The sequence below is a fragment of the Electrophorus electricus genome, chromosome 6 (assembly GCF_013358815.1).
Source record: "Electrophorus electricus isolate fEleEle1 chromosome 6, fEleEle1.pri, whole genome shotgun sequence".
NCBI lineage: Eukaryota > Metazoa > Chordata > Actinopteri > Gymnotiformes > Gymnotidae > Electrophorus > Electrophorus electricus.
This window is the reverse complement of record NC_049540.1, coordinates 2,870,353-2,890,798: the sequence shown is the minus strand read 5'-3', so window position 1 is coordinate 2,890,798 and position 20,446 is coordinate 2,870,353. Positions and strand designations below refer to the sequence as shown.

General features: G+C 42.5%; 2 protein-coding genes across 3 annotated transcripts in view; one reads left to right on the top strand and one right to left on the bottom strand.

Moving 5' to 3' along the window:
- The window catches only part of myo1ca (myosin Ic, paralog a), a 32,250-nt gene extending 17,070 nt beyond the window's left edge, over positions 1-15,180 (top strand). For both annotated transcript variants that reach the window (XM_027032207.2, XM_027032206.2), the window contains exons 9-32: positions 1-26; positions 192-311; positions 857-939; positions 2,123-2,228; positions 3,579-3,659; positions 4,177-4,268; positions 4,435-4,529; positions 4,682-4,728; positions 4,821-4,901; positions 5,190-5,295; positions 5,926-6,043; positions 6,156-6,269; positions 6,794-6,870; positions 7,081-7,149; positions 8,352-8,436; positions 8,575-8,734; positions 9,660-9,743; positions 9,988-10,081; positions 10,231-10,289; positions 10,730-10,865; positions 11,361-11,431; positions 11,509-11,606; positions 11,763-11,862; positions 12,917-15,180. The exon at positions 1-26 is cut by the window's left edge and continues 46 nt beyond it. In XM_027032207.2, the coding sequence (XP_026888008.2) occupies positions 1-26; positions 192-311; positions 857-939; positions 2,123-2,228; positions 3,579-3,659; positions 4,177-4,268; positions 4,435-4,529; positions 4,682-4,728; positions 4,821-4,901; positions 5,190-5,295; positions 5,926-6,043; positions 6,156-6,269; positions 6,794-6,870; positions 7,081-7,149; positions 8,352-8,436; positions 8,575-8,734; positions 9,660-9,743; positions 9,988-10,081; positions 10,231-10,289; positions 10,730-10,865; positions 11,361-11,431; positions 11,509-11,606; positions 11,763-11,862; positions 12,917-12,946 (2,132 nt within the window). In that variant the 3' untranslated portion in view covers positions 12,947-15,180. The remainder of the gene's footprint in view (positions 27-191; positions 312-856; positions 940-2,122; positions 2,229-3,578; positions 3,660-4,176; positions 4,269-4,434; positions 4,530-4,681; positions 4,729-4,820; positions 4,902-5,189; positions 5,296-5,925; positions 6,044-6,155; positions 6,270-6,793; positions 6,871-7,080; positions 7,150-8,351; positions 8,437-8,574; positions 8,735-9,659; positions 9,744-9,987; positions 10,082-10,230; positions 10,290-10,729; positions 10,866-11,360; positions 11,432-11,508; positions 11,607-11,762; positions 11,863-12,916) is intronic.
- A 155-nt stretch (positions 15,181-15,335) lies between these two features.
- Positions 15,336-18,601, bottom strand: LOC113591630. Its single transcript, XM_027032205.2, has 5 exons — positions 18,446-18,601; positions 18,231-18,332; positions 17,530-17,881; positions 17,366-17,433; positions 15,336-16,987 (listed from the first exon to the last, which is right to left on the bottom strand). The coding sequence occupies exons 1-5, from the start codon at positions 18,599-18,601 to the stop codon at positions 16,469-16,471; spliced, it is 1,197 nt and encodes a 398-aa protein (XP_026888006.2). The 3' UTR covers positions 15,336-16,468.
- Positions 18,602-20,446: the final 1,845 nt, after the last annotated feature.

Here is a 20,446-nt window from a genome sequence, read left to right as displayed (position 1 = left end):
AGAAGCTTGTCGCCAAAGGAGAAGAGGTAGATGCTCTCTCTTCTCACTCTCCCTCTCTTCGTTTATCTCAGCACATTCTTTTTGTTGGAGAAAAAACTGTTTTGTTTGACAAAGAGACTTCAGCGAAGAAAATGAGACCATAACACCCAAACCGCCGTGTGCTCATTCCTGTGTCTGTGCGCATGTTTCAGATGATCAGCCCCTTAAACCTGGACCAGGTTCTCTCTGCTCGAGACGCCCTGGCCAAAGCCATATATGGTCGCACCTTTACCTGGCTTGTCCAGAAGATCAACCAATCACTGGCCTTTCAGGTATGATAGCCCCTCCACCCCTGACAAACCCTGAAAAACATTTATAAATACTGTACGTTCAAATCCCCTATAACCTTTAATGTTCTGTGAACTAGGAGGTGTTTTATGACATACAGGACTGTACAGTATATTTGTATAAGGTTTCTAGTATGTATATGAGGGCCTTTTCATTTTTTTTTAAAAAAATCTCAGAAACGATCATGTTGCCTTAATATTTATATTTCGAAGTATGTTGTACTCCAGATGATGCAGATTCTAGAATGACGACTCATCACCACTCTGTAGGATCTGAGGACAGGGTTGCCATATCTGGGGAGGATTCTGTTTTTCTGAAAATGTTTCATTCAAATCTGGAGTCCCAATGCAGACAGCAAGTACTGCAGTGTTTACGCCACTGAGCATTCGCGTGTAGATCTCAGAGCTCCTGGTTAGAGAAGGCTTATTAGGGTGCTTTCCAGGCATCTGACTTGATCATGTTCTGGGTTGTGCTGCCCCACAGTGGACCCGTACGGCAGTACAGTAAGGTATCTGTGCCTGTATTGCAGGATGAGGTGTACTACACCAGCAAGTGCTCCTCAGTCATCGGCCTGTTGGACATCTACGGCTTTGAAGTCTTTCAGCAGAACAGGTTTGGTTGCCTAAAGGGCTTTGGGCTACTTTTGCTACATCTGTGGATTTCAGATAATTTCCATCATGTCTGAAACTGGGCCTTTTGTGATCCTAGGAATTATAGCACTTAAATTTAACGTGATCTTTAAACGATGCTTCATTCCAATGTGGTTTATTTATTTATTTATTTGTTTGTTTACTGTCTGTAGTGACTGTAAATAAGCCTCACATTACCTTAGTGCTCAGCCAGTTGCGATTGGGAAACTTGGGTGCTCCGTATATCAGAGCTACATCCCCACCCACAGTCCACCTTACCCCTTCCCATAGCAGGGTCCCACATCCTGTTTGTCCTGGCTGTGTGCCCAGAACGCCCAGCATGCGACGATAAGTGGCACCTCCTGAGACAGACAGTTCCTGTCGAAACTCGAGCGCGCTGGTCTGCTCCGAGCACTTCTTTTAGAGGCCTATTTCTGACCCCTCAGGTGAACTCTATACTTGGCCAATCCCGGAGATGCAGGGCGCGTGGCAGGGGACTCCCACGCTGATGACTCAAACAGCTGCTAGCCCCCTTCAGTCAGCACAGTCATCTAGACAGCCCAAGAACATGAATACAAAAACAAAACCTCACATGCTAATAACTTTAAATTTGTATATTCCCTTACTTGCTCTCTGTTTCTCTGTTTCTGTGTAGTTTTCAGCAGTTTTGTGTAATGAATTTGTCTCTCTGTCTCACTGTGTCTCTTTAGGTTTTTAATCCATTCTGTATTAATTGCTGTAATTTAAATTAAAAAGTATTTGTATTGTGCTTTTTACAGCAGGCATCACAAAGCAGTGTACAGAATGACAGTGTGTCGGTCACTCTCTCCATCTGTACAGAATGACAGTGTGTCGGTCACTCTCTCCATCTGTACAGAATGACAGTGTCGGTCACTCTCTCCATCTGTACAGAATGACAGTGTGTTGGTCACTCTCTCCAGTTGTACAGAATGACAGTGTGTCGGTCACTCTCTCCATCTGTACAGAATGACAGTGTGTTGGTCACTCTCTCCAGTTGTACAGATTGACAGTGTATTGGTCACTCTCTCCAGAATGACAATGTGTCCAGTTTTGAACAGTTCTATAATAAATACTGTACTTACTCTCCCCATTTCTTCCCCTCTCTCTCTCTATCCCCCTCCCTCTCTTTCTCTCTCTCTCTCCAGTTTTGAACAATTCTGTATTAATTACTGCAATGAGAAGCTGCAGCAGCTGTTCATTGAACTCACACTGAAGAGTGAACAAGAGGAGTACGAGGCTGAGGGCATCGGGGTGTGTTTGCGCATGTGTCTTGTGTGGGAGTATGCGTGAGTGTATGAGGGTGTGTGTGTGTGTGTGTGTGAGAGAGAGAGAATTTAATGAGTGTTTACTAAAATCACAGGTGTTTCAGGGTGTGTAATCAGAAGAAGTATTATCTGGTATTACTGCCTGAAGACCTGATGTTTTTATTGTAGATGAAGAGTGTTAGACAACATTCTCTCAGACGTGGGCTGTTCTTTTGATTCATTAATGTCAGAAGCTTAACATGTACACAGAGTCTTTAGCATCATCCGCGTGTACAGTCAGTCGCGTTACATGTACTTCACTGAGGTTTTGGGACTCGTGGTCAGGTACACAGATGGGTCATTAGGGGTTTCCAAAATGAAAGCAAAACAACTTGCAAAATACTTGAGAAATGGGACAAAACACAATGCAACATTGAAAAAAAAATCACACCACATGAATATATTTAACCAATACTAAGCTATGGAGATATATTTTCAAATGTTTTAATCACAGTGCCTGTTGCCTTGCTGTTACTCAGTTTGTCAACACCGTCAAACACAAAAAGATTTCTTTTCACCTACATCATACTAGACTTCTAAGAAGTATGACAACCCCTAATTTTCACCAAGAATGATAGAAGCAACAGTTCCTTTCAATTTCTAATTTCAATATTAATAACCTTTCTATCTGTTAATTGTATGGTGAAATGCAATTGTAATGTTGACTTTAACCTCAATCAATATATTTTAGGTTTAAAAACACTTATTCTTCTTAGGAGACGACTTAAATGTTTACTTATGAGTTACAGTTCGTTGACAAATGTGAATTATTATAATAAAAAATAAGCAAAATATTCATCCAGTGGAGGTGATATGGATGTGATGAGCTGACATATCTGACGGAGGAGACACAAGATTGGATTTGTCGTCATTTTAATTATTTTTTATTTTGAATCAGCGAGATAAAAGCTTTAAAATGTTTAGAAATATTTCATTCAAGATTCATAGGCAAGCTTGCCAAGATCGTCCCTCTTCCCAAATGTCATCAGAGAGCCATCAGTTATTTGACTGGAAACTGGCTTTGGGATAGTTGAGACTGAAGGGTCAATTAGATGTGGGGGTAACTGGTAGAAGGCTGTCAGGCTGATGGTGGTAGTTGTTGAGAGGCAGTTGGCTGTGGGGGTTATTTTTGGTTTAGGGGTATTTAGATATGGGGTAGTTGTTTTTGAGGGGTATTTGGCTATTGGGGTAGATGCCATCGAAGGTCACATGCCTGTTCATGGGTGTTTTTGGTATTTTTTGTGTGTGTGTGTGTGTTTGGAATATGGTGTCAGGTTTGCTCTGTGTTGTTCTCTAGTGGGAGACGGTGGAATACTTCAACAACAAAATCATCTGTGACTTGGTGGAGGAGAAATTCAGAGGCATCATTGCCATTCTGGTGAGTCTGGTGTTTTCTCCCTCTCTCTCTCTCTCTCTCTCTCTCTCTCTCTCCCTCTCTCTCTCTCTCTCTCTCTCTCCCCCTCTCCTCTCTCTCTCTCTCTCTCTCTCTCTCCTCTCTCTCTCTCCCTCTCTCTCTCTCGCTCTCTCTCTCCCTCTCCTCTCTCACTATCTCTCTCCCCTCTCACACTCTCACTCCCTCTCTCTCTCCTTCTCCTTTTCCCTATTCTCTCCCTCTCTCTCTCTCTCTCTCTCTCTCTCTCTCTCTCTCTCTCTCTCTCTCTCTCTCTCGCTCTGGATTGTATCAAACCATATATGACAGACCTGAACTAATTTGAGTGAACTGAATTTAATTTAATTTAATTGGGATTAATTAAACGAATGTGAACTCAAGTAAAGTGAAATGTAATGAACCAATGGGGAATGTTAACTGATCTGTATGCTGTATTGAACTGAGGGGCTGAACTGAACTGAATAGAGTGAATTTAGGTAAACTGACCTTAAATGACCTGAATCAGGATGAGGAGTGTTTAAGACCGGGGGATGCCAGTGACATCACCTTCCTGGAAAAGCTTGAAGACACACTGGGAGGCCATGCCCATTTTGTTACGTAAGTACACACACACGCACAAACATACATGTATGCAGATGTACACACATACACACTCATGCACACTTATGCACATACTGGGTGAGTTCAAAGCTTGGCAACACTTTTTTTGTTTCAATTGTAGCTCTGATTGTAATAGCTGATTGGTTAAATTAATTTGATCCAGTCATAAGCTAGCCAATGGGAAGACCCGTAAGGCTGTGGGGCGGGAGGAGTTTCGGCTGCTGCATTACGCAGGAGAGGTCAACTACAATGTTACCGGTGAGGAGGGAGACCTGTCTGTCCAGCCATCTAACCAACTTCCATCTGTTAATTAATGAATTCATTCATTCATTCATCCTTCCATCTATCTCCATCAGTTCATCCATCCCTTTGTTCTGATGTTTATTAAACTGTGCTGTTTTCCATTTCAGGGTTCCTAGACAAAAACAACGATCTTCTGTATAGGAACTTAAAAGAGGTAATAATGATAACTGGGATGGGGCCTGTGTGTGTGTGTGTGTGTGTGTGTGTCTAACAGCTGTATTATGTTTCCATTATGATGTTTTCCAGGTGATGTGCCAGTCAGGGAATCAGATAGTGAAGCAGTGTTTTCACCCTGATGAACTCATAGACCAAAGAAGACCAGAGACAGTAAGAGAGAACCACTCCCCACGTACACACACAATTCAATACTACTTCAATACTTTTAAGAACCTCTCAGAACCTTAATAAAGCTGACATACACTTACAATTATTTTCATTACTCTAAAACACACACATACACACACAGTTGAAATGAGTAGTTAAAGGGATCACTGTACAACATGTTAATTTTGTAACTTTGCTGAAACTCATATCTGGTTACTTGTGACCATGCACGCTCTTTCTCTCTCACCCCCCCCCCCCCCCCCCCCCCCCCCCCCCCACACACACACACAGGCTGCTACCCAGTTTAAGCTGAGTCTGGCTGGGCTGATGGACATTCTGATATTGAAGGAACCATCATACATGCGATGCATCAAACCCAACAATGGCAAACAGCCAGGTTTGTGTGTGTGTCTATGTGCGCATGTGTGTGTGTGTGTACATGTGTGTGTATGTGCACACGCGTGTGTGTATGTGCACACGCGTGTGTGTGTACATGCGCGTGTATGTGTGTGTACATGTGCGTGTATGTGTGTGTGTGTACGTGTGTGTATGTGTCTATGACGTTTATCAGACAAAACACTTCTATTTGATAAGTTGCAGCTTTTATTAAAAGCACTTGGTTAAGGTCAGAATGTAGCTGTAGGCATGGCAGCACTGAGCTGGAGCTGTACACAGATATACTCCCTTTAGTGGTGTTATGTGTGTGTGTGTGTGTGTGTGTGTGTGTGTGTGTGTGTGTTAATGACTGATCCTGTGTGAGGGTGTTATGTGTGTGTGTTCTGATGACTGATCCTATGTGAGGGTGTTACACGTGTGTGCGTGTGTGTTAATGACTGATCCTATGTGAGGGTGTTGTGTGTGTGTGTGTGTGTGTTTGTGTATGTTAATGACTGATCCTTTGTAGAGGTGTTACATGTGTGTGTGTGTTCTGATGACTGATCCTGTGTGAGGGTGTTACGTGCATGTGTCTGTGTTCTGATGACTGATCCTGTATCAGCTCCGTTGTGCTCTGCTGGCCCACATGCAGGGCAGTTTGAGGAGGTTCTGATCAGACACCAGGTCAAGTATCTGGGCCTGATGGAGAACCTGAGAGTGAGAAGAGCCGGATTTGCATATAGGCGAAGCTTTGAGGCTTTCCTGCAGAGGTAACACACACACACACGTTCACGCACACGTACACACAGACACAGACACACACACACACACACACACACACACACACACACACACACATATTTAGTGATACTGTGTGTGCAGGTATAAGCCTCTGTGTCCGGACACCTGGCCAAACTGGCGGGGCCAGCTGTTGGATGGTGTCTCCACTCTTGTCAAACACCTGAACTACAAACCTGAGGAGTACAGACTGGGCAGGTGTGTGTGTGTGTGTGTGTGTGTGTGTGTGTGTGTGTGCGCGAGTGAATGATAGTGAAAGAGGCAGTGACCTTAACCTTTGATGCTTTGATTTCACTTTATTGAACATAAAATAATATTGTCACACGTAAAAATAATCAGGATCTCTAATGTTGTGATGGAGTGAGTGAGACAGGGATTGAGTGAGACAGAGAAAGATTGAGACAGTGAGTGAGACAGTGAGCGAGTGAGACAGAGAGAGAGTGAGACAGGGAGTGAGACAAGGAGGGAGTGACACAGAGAAAGGGAATCTGACAGGGATGGAGTGAGACAGGAAGGGAGTGAGGGATCAAGGGAGGGAATGTGTAGGACAGTGAAATGGAGCTAGTCCAAAAACTAAAGAGGGCGTGCAAGAAAAGTACAGGATCAGGTACGCTGTTTCAAGGAAGGCCAGTGTGAGCGCAGCTGTCTGCAGGGAAAAGCCATATAAACAGAGCAAAAAAGACCATTAATGACGTCCCTTTCTTTCCTTCTGTCCCATGCAGGACCAAAATCTTCATTCGCTTCCCAAAGACCCTCTTCCTAACGGAGGATGCACTGGAAATCCGGAAAAAGACCATTGGTGAGTGAGACAGGAGATGGAGGAGGATCATTATGGTGGTGAGGATGATGATGATAATGATATACTGACCCATTTCATTCGATTCTTCTTCATTTTATCCTTGCTCACTCCTTTCTGCCTGATGCCAGTTCTAATAACCTTTTATGTGCTAATGAGATGTGAGAGGTGTTGTGAAATATAAGGTGTGGTGTGACGTGCTACTCTCTGCAGCCATCACACTGCAGAAGTGCTGGAGAGGCTACAGGGAACGAGCCAAATACCAGCGCATCAGACACGCAGGTAACCAGTGCCACCAACCAACATCATGGGATGGTATCAGCTAGTCGTCAAACATCAGATGGGTGGATATACCACAGTACCCAATCAGGGAGCGACTTTGCCAATCAGATCGGCTGACATAATCATTACCATTGTGGAGATCTTGAGGACCACGTGTCACATCCACTTGGTGGGGACTGCACTTAATGCAGAAGTGAGATGAACTCAACCTGTAATGAGATATGGGGAAAAAAAGTTTACACATCAGTGTATAACTCATGTGTTTATGTTTCTGTGAGTGTGTATGCGCATGCGCGTATCAAAGCAGCATTACAAATAACTGGATGAGCAAGTCAGTGGTGACAGTGTCAGGGAAAAACACCGCGTGAGGACCAAGACCAGCTAGTACCAGTCTCGCCCAGCTAGTACCAATCCATACTTTATGCCATTATATTCAGCCCCTGAAGGCAGTTCAACGTAGGTGTCAGCGTAGCTGGGTCTAGGGTGGGTGAGCTGTTTCTGCAACTGGTCCACTGGATTAGGCAGAGAGCATGGAGGAATATGTTAGTGTCAGTTCATGTGCTGACAGCACTGGGACACTTTCTGGCATCATCGCAGATGTTTTGTCACCGATGAGCGGGTCTAGTTCGGTGTTGGCATCGCCTCCGTAGATACAGAAAGATGTCGTTAGATCTGTAAAGACAAACAACGCATAAAGAGCCCGTGAACAGCAGAAGGTGCGCCAGTGGTGGGTGTGTAGCTCCGGCAGGTCTGTCTCAAAGTCCCGAAGGCTCTTTGAGACAAACCTTCAACACCTCTGAGTACCTCAAAACCGAGAGCTCCAGGCCTGGCATCTTTATGTAAAGTTTGCTACTGCATGAATAAGTAAGACTTTAATCTAGATGTGAAAAGCGGTAGTGTGTCTGAGTCCTGATTTAAAGATGGACCTTTATGCTTTATAGGAGGCTCTGTTTGTGTGCGTATAAGCATATGTGTGTGTGTGTGTGTGTGTGTGTGTGCGTGCGCGCGCGCGCGCGTGCGTGTGTGTGTGTGTGTGTGTGTGCACGCGTGTGTGTATGTGTGTTCTCTGTGTGTCTGTGTGTGTATGTGTGTGTTCTCTGTGTGTGTGTGTTTGTGTGTGTATTTGTGTTCTGTGTGTGTGTGTTCGCGTGTTTGTGTGTATATATTTATGTTTGCCTAACAGAATATGACTCTTTTTAAAGTGATCATGATCCAGTCATGGTGGAGAGGAGTCAAAGGACGCAGGAGGGCTAGACATCGCAGACAAGCTGCAGACACAATCCGCATGTGAGTGCACACACACACACACACACACACACACACACACAGAGTGTGAGTGAGACTGTGTGAGTGAGAGAAAGGATATCCAATTAGTCAATCCATCAGTCAGTAAAGTTGACTTTTGTCTCTGTGCCTCTCTCTCAGGTTCATAAAAGGCTTCATTCTTAGGAATGAGCCTCGTTGTCCTGGTAACGAGTACTTTCTGGATCATGTGCGGTTCTCTTACTTAATGACAATCAAACGGAACCTGCCAAAAAGTGTTCTGGACAAAGCCTGGCCAAGACCACCTCCATCACTCACAGAGGTGGAAACACACACACACACAAACAGCCATAGAAACACACACACACACACACACACACACTCCGCTGCACACCAGAGTATTCAGAGAAAATTCCGCTCCTTGCTCACAGCGTTCTGTAATCATTCTGCTACAACTCCGCTCCAGTGTCTCAGTTTCTTGCTTTGGGATTATATATATTAAAAATCTGAGTTAACAAAATGAAATAAAAAACCACAACATTTTAAGAGATTTGGCATGTTTTATTAAACTGAAGGAAAATCAGCAGCAAGCTGCACAAATGTTTTTATCTAAAATGGTTAAATTATTAAAGAGTTTTGTAATTATTAATAAATAATTTCTAATAATTATTAATAAAACAAAAAAACAGTCATATTCTTTAGGCTCCTGTACATTGTGTCATTTTTACGGCCTCTTGGAAAATACCTAGAACTACAAGCTTACAACGTACGATGCAGGTTGAAATGTACAGGGCAGTTTCGGTGTGGGCCATTGTCATGGAGCACTGGAGCAGTACTAGGGAAAACACCACAGTCCCGCTCCTGCTCTCTCTCTCTTGCACACACACACACACACACACACACACACACACACACACACACACACACACACACACACACAGATATATGCTCTAGTTAGTTATGCACATGATTTGTATGATAAAAATATCACCAGAACATGAAATATTCATGTTTCCCTGTTGCTATGGGGATATTTATTGTCTAATGAGAGTAAAACAGAAATGACAAACAACTGCATAAAAACTTTTGCCAATTAGAGAATAAGAATCTTAATGCCTTTAATATCTAGTTGTTTTCTTAGTAATATATGCACAATTCTGAAAATAAGGAAATTCTCCAATGAGGGAGAGGTGTAAGGGTACCGTACTGTAGTAATGTGGTGTGTGTCTCTCTGTCGCCCTCTACAGGCCTCTGCGTATCTGCACCATCTCTGCATACGCAACCTTGTGAATGACTACTGCAGGAAAGTCCAGCCTGAGTGGAGGAATCAGGTGAAACGCACACATGTACAGTCATGTATGAAACACACACACACACACACACACAAAAAAAAAACAGTAAAATTCTCCAAGAATGGAATGTCCTGGTAAAACAGATTGAGTGAAAGAACCAGGTAAAACACGCATGTACACAAACACATACACACACACACACACACACACACACGTTTGGTAGCATTCAGTGTGGTTAAAGAAAATCAACTAAAAGCAAACAACATTTTTTTTTTCTCTACAGCTGGAACAGAAGGTTGTAGCCAGTGACATGTTTAAGGGTCAGAAAGACAATTACCCTCAAAGTGTTCCCAGACTGTTTGTAGGCACAAGACTAGGTAATGTCAGCACACACACACACACACACACACACACACACACACACACACACAGACACACAGAGTAACAAGAATATCACACCCACATACACACACACACATACACACACACATTCACCAACCCCCCGTCCCTGTGTCTGTCTACACAGAGAATGAAGAGATCAATCTCAAAGTACTGCAAACTCTTGGAAGTGATAACAAGGTGAAGGTAAGTGTGTGTGTGTGTGTGTGTGTGTGTGTGTGTGGCTGACTATGTGTGTATGTCTGTATGCAGGTGTATAGGTCTGTGTGTGGGTGTGTTAGCTTGTCTGTATGTGTATTTATTTAGCATTCCCACCAGTATAATAACAATATAATAAGTATGTGTGCATGCACATATGTGAGCACTTGTCCAGTTTGTAGGATCTTTGCTCATTTGTTTAATTAAAAGTGATGTTTGAAGCTAAACAGTATTTTTTTGAGATAATCTTCCATTTGTTCAGCTTCTTTAACCTTGTAGTTCAAGTTCAGAACTAAAGAAACAAAGTTTGGACACCAGACATTGCTGATGGACTACATTTGGAGTAAAAGAAAAGTTGTGTGAAAGTCATTCCTCTTAATTCAGATTTCTCACTCTCTCCCCCCTCCCTCCCTCCCTCTGTCTATCAGTACGGTGTGGCGGTGACTAAGTACGATCGTCATGGTTACCGTGCACGGCCACGGCAGCTCCTCCTAACCGCATCCACTGCCGTATTGGTGCAGGAGTCCAAAGTCAAGCAGCGCATTGACTACACCTCCCTGCTAGGTACTACACCCACTCACACTGACCACACCTACTCACACTGACCACACCTACTCACACTCACCACACCCACTGTCACTGACCACACCCACTGACACTGACTACACCTACTCACACTGGCCACACCTCCCTGCTAGGTAAGCACTAACACTAACTACACCTACTCACACTGACCACACCCACTGTCACTGACCACACCCACTAACACTGACTACGCCTACTCACACTGGCCACACCTCCCTGCTAGGTAAGCGCTAACACTAACTACACCTACTCATACTGACTACAGGTACTAGCAAACAGCTTATCCACAACATGTCATCCCTGTGAGTTATCCCAACCACTGCACACTCATCCCAATCACTACATTGATGTCATATGCATATCATATTTGTTTTGAAATAATGCCATATAAGAGCATTTCCTGTCTGGTAACCTTGTGATTTCTGTCATTTTCTATGTAACTGGATATTTTTAATTTCCCTTCTCTCTCTGTAGGTGTCTCGGTCAGTTGTCACAGTGATGGATTCTTTGTTCTGCATTTGCCTCCTGCCACCAGCAAGCAGAAGGTGAGGTGAGGATGAGGTTGCTGTGGTTTCTGTGGTGCCGCTGGTCAGCTAATGACATTTAACCTTTTGCCATTCAGGGTGACCTTGTGCTGCAGTGTGACCATGTGATTGAAACCGTCACCAAACTGGCCATCATGGCTGAGAAAATACACAACATCAATATCAGTCAGGACAGGTATTTGAGTGTGTGTGTGTGTGTGTGTGTGTGTCTGTGTGTGTGTGTGTATGTGTGTGTAAGGTGGGGTTGAGGTTGAAAAAAAAAATAGTGAAATTAAAATGTAGTCTCTTCCTGTAAAGGAGTTCTGTAAGTCTGCCTTTCTGTGTGTGTCAGTATCAAGTTTGCATTAGCCAGGGGAAAGGAAGGAGTGATTGACTTCACGCCTGGGGCAGAGCTGAGAGTGATCAAAACCAAAAATGGACACCTGGCAGTGGTGAGACACACACACACACACACACAAAAATCCCCCACCAATGAAACACAAACACACAGGCCACGCTGGGATTACACTAATTGCTCCGTTTTGGAAATAGTAATTGCATTACTTACAAACCTGTACAAATTTGAGAATGCTAAGATGCCAACCCATAATCCTTTTGTGACTTTTTAAAGAAAGAAACAGCCAGAAACGGTCATTAAAAATGCATTTTAGCTATGTGAGTAGGTGTAGTTGTGCATTTTACTGGTAGTCTGACTACATGCTCTGACAGATTGCTCTTCCAGTTTATGATGGTGGAAAGTTAGATCAGATTCGTTGGATCAGACTTGGGCAAAGTTCGACTTCATGGTGGACCTGATGTTTTTAGTTTCATGTGGCATAATCTCCCCAGTAACATAAATATCCAGAAACATCCCGCTTTGTTCCCTGCCTCACAGTCCACACAGTTTATTTACTGTTTGATTAAAAATGCTCGAGGCAAGTGATTCAATTCAAATTAGGGCAGATGCTGGAATGGGATTGCAAGAATCTGTAACTGTAACATGGAAAAGTAATTAGATTACAATAACTCATTGCTTTGTACTGTGTTACCCATAGCACTGAACACACACACACACACACACACACACACACACACACACACACACACACACACACACACACACACAAACAACACAAATGGGATTATTAAGGATTAGAAATTAAGGATCTGAGAGGAAAAGTGAATACAGGAGAGGACAGAATACAGATGCTGTTAATAATATATTATACATACATACATGTATATACATATACGTACATGCCAGTCCCAGTGAGAGCGTCTCTGATTTGTTATTTTACAGAGTTCATTTGAATGAAACATTAGCCAAGGGGTAAGAAACTTTATAAGTTTATACGTGTCAGGAAGCTACATAAGAAACAGAGGAAGAAAAGAAAGAAGTGAGAGATTAGAGTTAAAGTAAGAGTCTGGAGGTGAAGTAAGAAATTAGAGTTTGTGACTTCAGTAGTGACATTTAGTCATCAGAAATTCTCCAAATTATTTTCTCAGATGGCTCCACGAATCAGCAGCAGCGTATGATCACATGTCCACCCGTCACAGCGCACCATAAAGAAGGAGTCACTACGGACCAGTTGTTTACTGAAGAGTATTCTGCTTCAGCCAATCAGCATACAAAAGCCACAGATGTTGTCATTCTATTTCTCTCTTTTTAGCAGCGTATCCAGAACTTCTATACTGAAGAGAAAATGATGCTTAAATGTTTTAATATTTAAGTGCATTCACTAACCTTTTACACTTAAGCCATTTATCAAGACTAATGAAAGGAATTCTAATCTTTATAGTAACTATTGTTATTATTGTTTTTGTTGTTGTTTCAGATTTGTAGTCATATTGTGTTGTTTAGGGGATCTTGGTATTTGGCCCAGTGTTTATTTGTTCTGTTTTCCTGGCTTCTGTTTTCCGGGGAAGGTATTATCGCTTCTTTTTTGACCCCGTTATTCGCAGGATAGTCTGCCCCCATTGATTCACACCTGAGATGTTCTCCGTTTAACACAGCCCATCGTGGTGCACAGCAGTAAGGCAGATCAGCTGTTCATTAGATCATATACAGAATATTCCGGTGTGCAGATCAGATGATCTAAGTCATGTGAACAAGATTCCTGGTTTAGCACCAGTTTAGTACCCGTTGAAAGCACACTGGAAATGCACTTCTGTGCTGTCAGTCGATGAAAAAGACAAAACTTTGTTGGTGAAATGTGACTTCACCTCTAGCTGTATTATGAGTCAACAAAGCTACAGCACCACTTCAGGTATAGCAACGTTGAAACACAGATGAACAATGAACACAGTGACAGTAAACCACATTAGTGCACCAAAGCAAAAACCTGGAACCCCTTTTAAAATGTCATTTCTAAACCTTTAAACATTGAGTTAATTAGACTAGCGAGAATTTTGCCAGTTGTGAAAGCAGTTCATCGTTGGTAAAGGATTCATTTCGATAGCTGAGCTACTTTACTGCTCCCTCATGACCTGTGACACCAAACGTCAAGCCACAGTACTCAGATGTGGATTGTTTCTAGAATGTCCCTAATATTTTGTATCGTTGACTCAAGCTTGTCTTCCTTGACATTTTGCACTTATAGACAAAGCATTTTCACACCTCTTGCAGACACTATTGTTCTGACTTTCCACGAATGCTGTACCCAATGACATCACCTTCCTGATGTGTCGTGGCTTTAGGTAAAATGAAGTTTCATCTAAGGTGCAATGCTGTGTAGATTTGAAGACTGAAACATCTGCTCTGTGCTAGGCTACTTCCAGCCTTGACACAAACAGCTTAGCCATTTTTTAAAGGTTCCCTCTGCCATTTGAGTTCAGAAAAGCAGTGACCCCACCTCAGCTGACCACAAAGGGAAAGAGCTGGTGTATGTGCAACCCTGTTCTAATGCACAGTCACAGTACACAACTCGATAGTAAAACAGAAAGGCATTAGCCCTGAAAGAAATTTCATTTTGAAGATTTGTTTAAAAAGCTTTGTTTACGTAGTTTAACAAACAGTAGAATCAGAACCATTTATGGGTGTACAATGGGCTAAAGTTGTCCCAGGTTCTTCAGACAAAACATTGGAATCAGGGTAATGTAAACGATCCAGCTTTAAAAATCACAGCGTGGGGCTTCAAAGATCCTTCTTGCCATCTTAGGCCTGCCAAAGTGCTGGAATGAACTTTGACCTGACTGCTGATGCAAGTCCCTGACTGAGGGGTCATAAACCTGGGGGTCAGACATGGACCTGCAGCAGTGTTTTGTTAGACAGTGTTTTCCACAGACGATAAAAGGCACCCCGACCTACTCCTATGTGCATGCTCCAACCTTGCAAGAAGATGAAAAAGTCCTAATTGCTGTTTGAGTGCTGTTTGAATTCTGTGTGAACACTGTTTCAATACATTTTAAGGACTTTGGCCACTGCCATAGATTTCCAGGATTTGTTTTGTACGTATCTTGCATCTGTTTGTTTTCAGCTTGAGGTGTTACTGATGCAGACTATTTAGATGTTTTGGTAATGTTTGTTTTATGCCTGGTTTGTTTCTTGTAGGCCGATGCATTAGGAATAAGCAGAAGGGTAGAATTTTGCATTATTTTGACGCGCAGGTTTTAATGTACTAACATGCCTTTAAACACTAACTACTAGCCTGGATTGTGCAGATGAGTCCTGTAGTTCTACAGTTGAGATACTGGTTCACAAGAATGCTGCCATTGACAATTCTTTTACTGTTTCCTGCATCTGTCCACATTTGGACATGGATACACACATTCACACAAGCCACTAAATGCTAAGTATTTTTATTTGCTCATCATTACATATGCAAATGTTTAAATAAGACCATAACATTTGTATTGTTTAAACACAAAATCCAACTTAATAAAAATCAATAAATAGATTAAAAAAATAAACATTCAAAACACAAACTGCTTATTGTCATTATATCTTAAATAAATAAAAAAATAAATATTGGAATAAATACTGCACAAGCATCATGAGGGTGGAAAGTACAGAAGAGAGGGAGGGAAACAGAATTATTTGGTCCTGCACACAGCCTGATAGCTAATTGGTTGATTCCTGGACCAAGGAGGAAGTGGGGGCAATTTGGGAAATACCACAGTGGTAGAACTCGGGCTGTAGTCAGCCTGTCAGGGTACATGCTCTTATTAATTTCTTTCTTAAGTCCTCAACTGAGGACTGTGAGTAAAATGGGTTTACAGTTAATCTTCACAGACAGCCAATCGTAACGATGCTTAGACTCTAGCTTCATGTTCTCAGAGCCTGTCCGACCTGGACACTGCTAGAAAGTACACAAGTTCCTGTTTTCTTTTTTAAGGCTATTTGTCATCACAAACTCAGTGCAATGTTTACTTGGTATAATTTCCCAATTCACAGTTCTTTGTAATAAGTAATAAATAAATAACAGTGGCTTAAGAAACACTTTAAGTTTAGGAGTCCGACCAGACAAACACTGAGCCAGACTGGCTGTGCTTCTAACACACTAGGACTACCAAACAGAGGCTGTTCTGAGCAGTGCGTTTCTCCTCCAGAGCTTCAACTCACTCCCACTCTGAAGGGTTTGGCTGGATCTAATGTGCAGACCACACCATCTCAAACCCATGTGTAGGGCGTTGTAGATCTGTGTCGCTTTCATGCAACTCGAAACGCTCCGTGTTTGGTGACTCACAGTCGGACACACCATAGCTGCCTCGCTTTCATGAATATGAAAGTTCACAATGTTTAACATGACTTAAAAAAAACACTAGAGAAGTGCAGAAATATTAGCACTGTTTCTCCATCTTTACAAATACAGACAAACTTTAAGATGGAGGACTAAATGCAGCATGAACGAATTATAAAAATTAACAGTTGTAACCGAACACACTTTGAGGTACATACGCTATAATCAGTGTGGCCCTGGAATATTGGCTTCTGGAATATTGTGTGAATGCTCTACTTGGTTCACTATTTGGTTTCCTTTTTTTTTTTAAATCTTTTTTATTTTTAAATTTTTTTTTCCTTTGCCTGCGTGTACTGCATGTGTATATGTTTTTGTGTTGCTAGTGTTTGGCACTCAGCAGTGTGTAATCTCGGGCCAGGCGGCCCAGGTACAGCTCCAGATCTCTGAGGATGACATAACCCTCCAGGCGTGACACCCACCTGGATGACCCTGAACCTCCTCTGGCAGTGGTCTTGCCCACCGGACGTTTTCTGTCCCTGGGCAGAGGGATCGTAGAGGTTTGGGATGTTTCTTCACGGCTAGAGGTGACTTCCATGTGTACAGATGTGCTCCGTCTTCCATTGAGGACTTCCATGTCCCAGGGTGTTGAGGTCAAGATCATACTCAGGGCAGAGTGGGAGGGGCTGCCCACCCTCATGTCGGCTAGGGGGCTGGAGGATGAGGCGGGGCTTGCGGACCTTGAGTGTGAGGTTGGTGAAGACGTGGGGGAGGGGTTTGGGCTCTGGAGGGCGTGGTTGACAGGGGTGCGGGGGGTGGGGCTGGAGAAGCTACTGGTGGGAGGCGGGGTCTGTGTGGAACTGGAGGTGGTGCCCCCTCTGGAGTCTTTCATGTTGAGCAGCTGTACAGAGAATGAAAAAGAGACAAAGACTTTCATCATACGCTGCATGTGGCACAGGGAGCTTTCGATCATCAGCAGAGCTGAATCGTGTACAACATCACAGGGCCGGTTCTTTGGACGGCCAGGGGCTAAAGGAGGCGCACAGTAGCGCAGAAACCTACTAAAACCACCTGCCACATCCGAGATGTCAGGCATTCAGAACGGGCAGGAAACTACACAAATAGCCCCGCCGCCACAGTCTGCTCTGAATGAAACTCGCCAGAATATTGGAAAGTCTTCCAAAATATTGAGATTGAACAAAAAAAAAGAATTTCCTGGTGTATATATAGGCTTGGTAGTTCCTCTGGACTTTTGACACATGCTCTGATCACACCTCACCGGTTTTGCAATGGTAGTGGGAGGAATGGTGAAAAGCTCCCTCACCCCAGCTGAGAGCAAGCCGGAGTCTGCAACAGGGCAGAAGAACTACAATTCCTCAGGCCCGTATTGTGTCTGTGTGTGTCTGTGTGTGTCAGTATGACATTATGTCTTTGTTGGTGTGCGTGTGGTTGTGTTTAAGGATTTGAGAGTCTCAAAGTTTGAGGACATGAGAGTCTCAGAAATGATTTTGTATGGAACAAGGTGTGTGTGATCAACTAAAAAAAGCAAGAAGGAAGGAAGGTGTGTGTGTGTGTGTACCTGAAAGCTGACTTGTTTCAAGAGGTCCCGCAGGTCTAGCTGAACTATCAGAATGCTCTGGGCCAAGGAGAGTTGTGGCCGTGCTCGTTTGTTGCGGCGCTGGCTTTGGTGTTCTCGCCCCTCCTCACCCTCCAGCTCCAGCTTCTGCCGCTGGGCCTCCAGGTGCTCCCAGAAAGTGCGAAGATTATGCGAAGCAATATAGAGTCGCTGCATGTCCTACACACACACACATACAAGTAGAGTCACTCGGTGTCCTACACCCACAAAAATACAGGTACAATCGCATAGTGTCACAAACAGAAGTACAATCGCATACACACATACAGGTACAATCACTCAGTCTTACAAACTCATACAAGTATTCACTCATAGTCCTACACACATACCCATTAAAGATGGAAATCTATTGTCACAGCAAAATATAATACAATTAAAATGGTACTCTGTATTAATTTGTTTGACAGTGATAATAGTGTCTCTCTCTCTCTCTCTCTCTCTCTCTCTCTCTCACACACACACACACACACACACACACACACACACACACACACACACACACACACACCTGTATTTGTAGCCAGGATCTATAGTTTATGGTGACTGACGGTAGAGTGTTTAATATGAGTCGTCTGTCTTCAAAGTTTCTGTCTCCGAACTGCTGCTCTTTCTGTCACATAAAAAGAAACATGTAACCATTTAAATAAATAGAAAATAAGTATAATTGGACATCCAAATAAATGGCCAGCTCCACTGGCAATATGAGTGCCCGTGTCTCCTTACGTAGCTCTGGAGGAGCTGCTGTACTCGTGCCCGAAGCGTTCGCGTCAGTCTTAATGAGTTTGGGAACGAGAGCGACGCCTGCGCCACAGGCGCACAGCAGCCTTCGCACACCACAGCCAGCGTGTAAATGCACAGCACTATTCTGCTCAGTGCCATCTAGTAGGAGAGACAAGTTGAGCAACAGTCCTAATATATGCAATGAGGTAATAATATAGAACAGAATATAACTGCGAATAACTAAGGAAAAACATCCAAATTTAATTAAAATAAATAAATAAATAAATAAAATATTTGTATCTTCCGAAAATAAACGAAACGAGCCAATTCATCCTTAAAAAGAATTAAGGACAACAAAACACGTTTACAGACAAATAATGGCAAAGCGCTACAAACGACCCTTCGTTTCTAAAGAATGCGAGGGTTACATAGAACTGGATCAGATATAAAATCAACAACTTGTAGGTTTAAGGAAACTTATAAAATGCTATTCCGAATCAGAAAATGTTCGTTCTTCTATTTTTGATCAACAGGGATTTCGCTTCCTGCAAACATACTTGTTTATTATGTATTTTTGCACGCTGCATCCAAATATGTTTTCAGAATTTCTCTATCACCATAGTGTTTTTTTTCTAGTTTACTCGTATGTCCATGTGTATATTGTGGAGCAGCGGTACTATGGACCGTGGATGGCCTGTTTGTTAGCCGACTACTGCTGGACACTGAACAGGGATGCTCCTGAGGACAAAAGTGTCAAAACTCAAACACTGTGAATTTTAGAAGTACGCGAGTTCGAGTTTTAATGACAGCCTTATTTGTGAATAATATATAATTAATGTAAAATCTACGGACTTAAAAACCATACGTGATAGAATAATTCTAAAAACAGATTTGAGCTCAGCGTAAAACGTCCGACTTTACTTTGGGAAGCAAAAAAAAAAAAAAAAGTTCAAATTTTGCTGTCCTCGTTTAGGCTATCAAATGATGCTGAGTTAATAAACGTAGGACAACTGACATTTCGTCAAACGAAACAAATTCTTTTTACGGACTTGATTTCTTAAGGGGACCGCGAATTCGAGCTCAGCTGAATGCATCACCCACAGCTTTTCAAAGCAAGGTATTCAGTACTCACCCTTTACTGCCTACACTAGTATCAGATACGACTCATGACATTAGGTACAACATGTCCCATAATATCTACAAGAACACATATTTTAAAAGATAAATAGCTAAGTATCAAACCTCGGCCCACCTGCGCTAACAATCAAGCCAGCCGCGGAGGCCCCTGCGCCAGAATCAGTCAGTCACTAATGTAAAGCATCTTACCTTGAAAGGCGGCCAAACGTGAAACGTACAAGTGAGCTCCGTTCTAACCTGTGTACTATGCTTTCCTTGTTGCTAATGACTGTACGAATGAAAATCTCTGAGAATATATTCTGGAGTTTCGGTCGTTTCGGTTTTGCATGCGGTTTTCCCTCTTCCTCTTTAATTCATTCATTAACTATCATTGACTGTAATACATTTTAGTAAATAAATATCAACAGTAGGACTGTTAATATATAATAAGAATGGCATATGAATGGCAAAATACAAAAAATAATCCTGTAAATCATGATAGTCATGAATTACTTTTTAGTTTATTCCTTAACAGTAGTTAAGTAGTTAACAGTAGGAACAGTATTATAGTGTGAGCACGTGAACAACAACAACAACAACAACAACAACAACAACAACAATAATAATAATAATAATTTGCTCTTCAAATATTGTTTCATAAATTGGTTTCAGTGGTTTTCGATATATCGCAGGGGTTTTTCTCTTTTTGGTGCAGCGGTACAACGCACAATGGAGTCTCGTTTTTACGTCGTACGCAACTTTGGGGGATGCCCTTATGTACCGGCGAAACTCTGGAAACCTGACAAGAAAGAAATTGTACAACACTACCGTTGTCTTTATTTTTAGCTTTAAATAATCTTAAAAAAAAAAAAAGTTTAAATGAGGAAA